The sequence below is a fragment of the Amblyomma americanum genome, chromosome 6, assembly GCF_052857255.1.
Source record: "Amblyomma americanum isolate KBUSLIRL-KWMA chromosome 6, ASM5285725v1, whole genome shotgun sequence".
NCBI lineage: Eukaryota > Metazoa > Arthropoda > Arachnida > Ixodida > Ixodidae > Amblyomma > Amblyomma americanum.
The window spans coordinates 128,382,414-128,388,204 of NC_135502.1; the positions used below are offsets into that span (position 1 = coordinate 128,382,414).

Genomic DNA, 5,791 nt, shown 5'->3' on the forward strand with positions numbered 1-5,791 from the left:
TTCTCCCTCGGACAGTTCGTGTCGCAATCGTAAAGGTGTTTTTTTTTTATGCAGAAAAGCTGACTTACGGAGTTTTGTAAATTGTCTGGGACTCAGTGCGCTGACTCGCAAAAACAGAGTTTATCTCGTTCGCCGCAACGTATTAGTCAATATTAAATGCTGAGAATGATAAGGCTTATTAATGAAACATTTTACCCCCTCAGAATCAAATGGACGCAATCTGTAGGCCCTTGGACATTCGTAGTCGTTTGATCCTTGGCATCGCTTGTTTTTGTTTGTTAATTTGTGCAGGTAAAAAAAAAGAAACAATGCTGTGGTACAGGAGTTTGCACTGTAGCTGTAATATACAATGCAGCTGCATAATTCGTGCAGCTTTTTTTCATGTAAAGTAACCACTTTAACAAAGCATGGGATAATTTCGGCGCCTTCATACCTTCACCGAAAACATTAAGTGAACGCAAACTTGACTGTGAAAAATACTCTCATGAAAAGGCAAAAAAATAACATCTATCAACAGAGCCTATATTGGGAAAATGCGCGTGTCTCATCGACTGAGGAAGTTTTTCTTATATAGTGTGAAGAGTTAATGAGAAACGTAAGTGCATAAATTTCACTTACTTAGGAGTTGTAATAATGCAGTTTATTTATGTTGTAAATTATTAAAGCTACTGTCAAAAAATAGGAGACAAGCGAACTATGGTGAATTTGACATTTATACACAATATTTACAAATCTCTTCACGGCAAGCTGACGCCAGCACACGTTTTGCTTGCATGTCCATTGACTTTTTTTTCTTCCAGTTGTCGCAGGTGAATTCGCAGCCTCGTTCGAGCGTAGGTCGAGTATAACAACTTCTGAATGATTTCGTTGTGAACCTGGCATGTTTCAACATTAAACGGAACCATTTGTCTTAGGTATGTTATCACAGCCTGCACTGGAGATTTCATAGTTAGAAGGCTTTCCGCCCATTCTGTGATGCCCTTAAAATGCTCCTCGCACGACTTCAGCACTTTCATCACTTCAGGACTGGGGTAATGCAGGTTGTCGCCATTTTCGAGGTACTCCTTCAGCCTTGTGAGATATGCATTTTCAGCGTCACTAGAACCGAGCAGAGTAGCTTTGCACTGCTCGCAATTATTTATGGCTTTCAGAATACCTTTAACGAGGAATCCGGCAATATGGAACAGAATGCTGCATTCAGTCGATGTTAGCGCTTCAATGAAAAGAACCTCCGAGTCATCGATTTCCTTTACCTCGGCTTCAGCGAGTTCACGTTTCCCGTTTGACAGAAGGTCAACCAGGTACTCAGAATCGTCAACACTGTAGCTGGTGGTAGACGGCGTGTGCAAAAATTGGCTTATGCACACAAGTTTCAGTGCGCATTTCATATCATAGGCGTCTGGGACAGGCTTCCTGAGACGAACCACAGAGAAAAGATTCTCAAGGCAATCTTGTAGCAGCCTGCTGGTGAGTAAGAAGCTGTAGCCCTCCGAGTTCAAAAGAATGTCTTGCAGGCGAAGCACGACCGTTGTGGAGATCAGGAGGCCCGCCTGCGATGGCTTCCACTGAGACGTGCTGCCCATGCTCATCCCTTGAAAGGTGTTTAGAGCCAGGTTTAGAGTTTCCAGAGCTCTATGATGCTTCGCCACATCGTGCAGACTTAGGGCAACAGATGGATGACGCGACGACATTAATGCGTACCATCTTGATACCAGCTCTAAAAACCAAGCTGTTGTTTCTGCCTCTATGTCCAGCACTTTTTCCTTGATGAGGTATCGGATTGCACTGGGAGCTTCTCTGAAAAATTGCACGGCAAGTCCGACTTTCATTTTCGTAAAATGTCCAGATGAGACATGGGCTTCAGAGAGCTTCGGTGCGAGCTTTAGCTCCCTTTCCTTGTCAAACTCCAGCACAGCATGCACATGATCCAGTTTCACTTCACGTGAGGGAAGATCGCACTGGCTGGCTGTTGCTTCACTTAATGTAAATGCATGAGATGTTATCAACTGACCTTTAATATTCTTCAAAACATGAGCAGCGTCTGCGTTGAAGAACAACTCCATATCATTGAGCGAAGGGTGTGGTATTGAGCAGGTTGTCTTCGAATTTCGGTGGCTAGAAAATCCCAGCTCACGCCACATCGCTCGATTTGAGGCGCCCATGTCGGACGTTACAACCCGAACTCTGAGGGAAATATCGGCGCAGAGTTGGACAACTTGCAGAACAATGTCCTTGAGCGTGCGGCCATCCACATGGCTTCCAGTGAAATGATAAGCTATCACCTGCTTCCATCGCTGGTTGAGACCTCCAACCATAAACACCAGAGCGTGATTAGCAGGCTCATCTGGCTTTTGTGGCAATGTCACTCCCCCATACACAATGTCTTCAGCGCGGTCAAGCTGAAACCCTCTGGCAATCTCCATCTCATCGATAAAGAGGACGCAGTCTTTTTCTACATCTTCCATGCCTTGTGCCTTCGCTTGGAGAAGTTCTACAACGTCTGTAAGAATTCCTGGTGAGAACTTGAGCCAGTGGAGGCGACGAGATAGAGTTCTTTCTGCCGGAAGTGGATAGCCGAGCTGTCTGAGAGTTCTGTAACCAGACTTCCCACAAGAAAACTTCAGTTGAAGCCCCTGTTTAATAGTCTGCGGCGACCAGATGCTTCCCTTGTTGCTTTTTCGGGAAAGTGCACGAACTTGATCTTTATTTAAAAATTTTATCCTTTTTTTAAAGTGCTCTACGGCGCTTTTTAGCTTTCGCACCTTCTTTCTAAGAGAGTTAATAGTCAAGTTGGCTTTTTTATGTACTTCTTGAAGTTGTCTGTGGTTCTTTCTCACATCTTCCAGTTGTTTTCTCAGTTGAGCGCAACAACTACTGGATGAATGTGCATCGCAGCCTTCATTTTGCTCTGTTTGTCCATCGCTAGGCTGATAGACAACCTCTTCACTTAAGTTCGTTCCCCCAGGCTCATCGCAATCCGCAAAAACGCCAGGTCCTTGTTCCTGCACTGTTGAGTTTGATGTAGTTGGTAGAGCGGGTGTGCCTCTCTCCTTAGGAGCCTTTCTTTGGTGGTGGACCATAGCTGCACAAACAAAAGGAAATGCAAGAGCAGAAATGAGTGAAGTTCGTCAGAATTGCTCAGTGTCGGCAGTTATTTCATAGCTGCGCGAACCATAACCTAAAAGCGAAAATTTTAAGCTTGAAAAGTTCCAATTCCAATTCAATTCCAATTCCAATTTATTTCAACATCAATACCCACAGACACTGATGTCACGGACAGTGGGCAAAAAGCCACAAAAATAGGGCTTGGCAGCGCCCACTGACCGTCTTCTTGACAGCGACACAGCAGTGCAAATATACATTAGATATGAGCAAGACATGAAATCAATGAAAAGAACTTGTGCAAAAAAACTAGGCAGGTAACACTTTGCATACAAAAAATAATGATAGGAAAGTAACAATATCACCACACATCTGAACAAACAGTCAATAAATAAGTGCAAAAAACACAGAGGCGAACGCGTTGTAACTTGAAAAAAAAAAATATATATATATATATATATATATATATATATATATATATATATATATATATATATATATATATATATATATATATATATATATATATATATATATATATATATATGTGTGTGTGTGCGTAATCAGTTAAGTAATTTCGGCAGTTGAAATCGCAGCATCTGGTCACCATATTTTGTGCGGTTACACGGAACCTCCCAAGTCTCGTGATAGCGAGTGTCCCGAACATTTCTGTTTAGTGTTAGACTCGATATAATTTCAAGAGTTTTGTTTTTCTTTCTGATACCTGTTTGATAACGCTTTCTGAGAGTATGGTGATAAAGTTCAGGAAGCGGCACTAATTTTAACTCCCTGAATAGTGGTTCGGAATGAGCAAGGTATGGGACATTCATGATCGCTCGAACAGCCTTCTTTTGTATTATATGTAACTGATTAATGTTTGATAAAGTGGTTGTCCCCCAGACTAAATAACAGTAGTTTATTATTGACATAAAAAGAGAGTTATATATAAAGCGTTTTACACATGTAGGGAGGCAATGTCTCAATTTAGAAAGTACTCCGGATACTCTGGATATTTTCCTAATGATTGTATCTGCTTGCAGATCCCAAGACGTGTGCTGTTCAAAGAGCACTCCCAAACATTTGGCAACAGGCACAATTTCAATGACAAAGTTTTAAAATTGCAATTGGTAATGCAATTGGTACTGCATTTAGAAGGCCAGATTTTAAGCGCTATTATTCTAACTCATGAGTCACAACAGTGATGCACATCATATTTGCCATCAATATTAAAATATAGTGCAACTTACGTCTGAACGAAAAAATGGTTGGAACAGCGTTTGACTTTAGCAGCTTCCTTCCATCCGCGCGGTGATTCTCGTAGCAGTTGTCTTCGAAATGGGCCTGCATAAGAAAATTAATTCAGGCGTCCAGTATGTAGTACAAACAGAAAGAAATGCCCCTTTTGAAAGATACACAAGTTCTGGCACTGCTCCAGCGATGTTAAGGAGTCGCGCACACTCGGCAGCTGCATTTATCAAATCCTAAAAGTCAGACTAATAATGGCTGCGCACAAGGGAAATAGCCGGCACTGCACAATAACTGCGCCAACGTTAGAAATGCCAGATAGAAGCAACAAGTTCTTAGCGAAGCTACTATATACGAAAGCTCACATTCACGGGAGTTTTACCAAAAGTAACTAATTCCTGGCTTCGTCAAACAGCCTTGGAACAAATAAAAACTCTACAAAACTATTGTCAAAGTTTCTGACGCTTCTGACGCATGTCTCTTGATGCGTTTGCTTTTAGGGCCATTTGAAAAATTAATCAAGAACCTGTCGGCTCTAAGCTAACCGACTACAAGCAAGCAGTCTGTTATTGCATAAATGCCGAGTGCTTCTGCAACGCTTCACTGTATATAACTAATATTACCGTTAGTTGTGTTTATTAGCCTGTGCACAGAAATACAAAATCCATGTCCACACCTGCGAGTTATGAAAATGATTTTCCGCCACTCATCTGCTGTATAATTCCTCCTTATATATGTTTCATAAAAGATGTAGTCACGTAGCGTGCGTAGTTACAGCCTTTCCAGGAACACTAACACAACTTCCAGCGCACATATTAAATGTAAACCTGCAGCGACAGACATAACTACAAAAAATCGCAACCGTCCAAATAATCACTGTACTTACATTGCATATGCGCGAAGAGTTTGCAGGCTGCCATTTGTCCCGCTTTATCTTCACCGTCCAGAGGAGCCTTCCTTTAGGGTCTCTTGGGAATGAAAACATTCTCCAGCCATTTCTGGAGTGGTTTGAGCACAGTGGCACGCAACAGCCAGGCATCTTGCGAGTTTTGAAACCGAAGAAAACTGCGACCGGGCGGACGCGCGACCACGCACGTGCAACCGGCCCGTGGGGAAGCGAGGAGTGGGCTCAAATATGGCTGCCCTCTTCCGCGGCGGCGGCACTGACCCTGTCAAAGGATGGCTCCACCCTGCACGGAGCGGCGGAGAGGGCGCGCGCATCGAGGCACCCTAAACAGTGGCGCCTTTGCACGCCACCTGCCTGCGCTTTTAGGCGTTATCTTGGGCGCTTTGGCGAAGCCACAAGTGGCGTGCGTCAGCTAACTAGTTAGGCTAAGTTGACATCACTATAGGCAAAGAATGCTATCAGCCAATTGCGCGCCTGTATTCGTTCAGAGTGAGGTCTCGCGTTTTTCGCGATCTATGCGGATGACGGCAGGAGTTT

General features: G+C 43.3%; 1 protein-coding gene across 1 annotated transcript; it reads right to left on the minus strand.

The window, feature by feature from the left end:
- Positions 1–695: 695 nt before the first annotated feature.
- On the minus strand, positions 696–5,522 carry LOC144094092 (uncharacterized). Its single transcript, XM_077627989.1, has 3 exons — positions 5,234–5,522; positions 4,350–4,443; positions 696–3,082 (listed from the first exon to the last, which is right to left on the minus strand). The coding sequence occupies exons 1-3, from the start codon at positions 5,384–5,386 to the stop codon at positions 738–740; spliced, it is 2,592 nt and encodes an 863-aa protein (XP_077484115.1). The 5' UTR covers positions 5,387–5,522; the 3' UTR covers positions 696–737.
- Between the last annotated feature and the right edge of the window lie 269 nt (positions 5,523–5,791).

What these genes read in the sequence shown, in the direction of transcription:
- LOC144094092 (XM_077627989.1), bottom strand. Translation starts at nt 5,386, where the DNA reads ATGCCTGGCTGTTGCGTGCCACTGTGCTCAAACCACTCCAGAAATGGC. An exon ending in ACTCTTCGCGCATATGCAAT is followed by an intron (nt 4,444 to 5,233) that starts GTAAGTACAGTG and finishes TTTCTTATGCAG; the next exon opens with GCCCATTTCGAAGACAACTG. An exon ending in AACCATTTTTTCGTTCAGAC is followed by an intron (nt 3,083 to 4,349) that starts GTAAGTTGCACT and finishes TTGTTTGTGCAG; the next exon opens with CTATGGTCCACCACCAAAGA.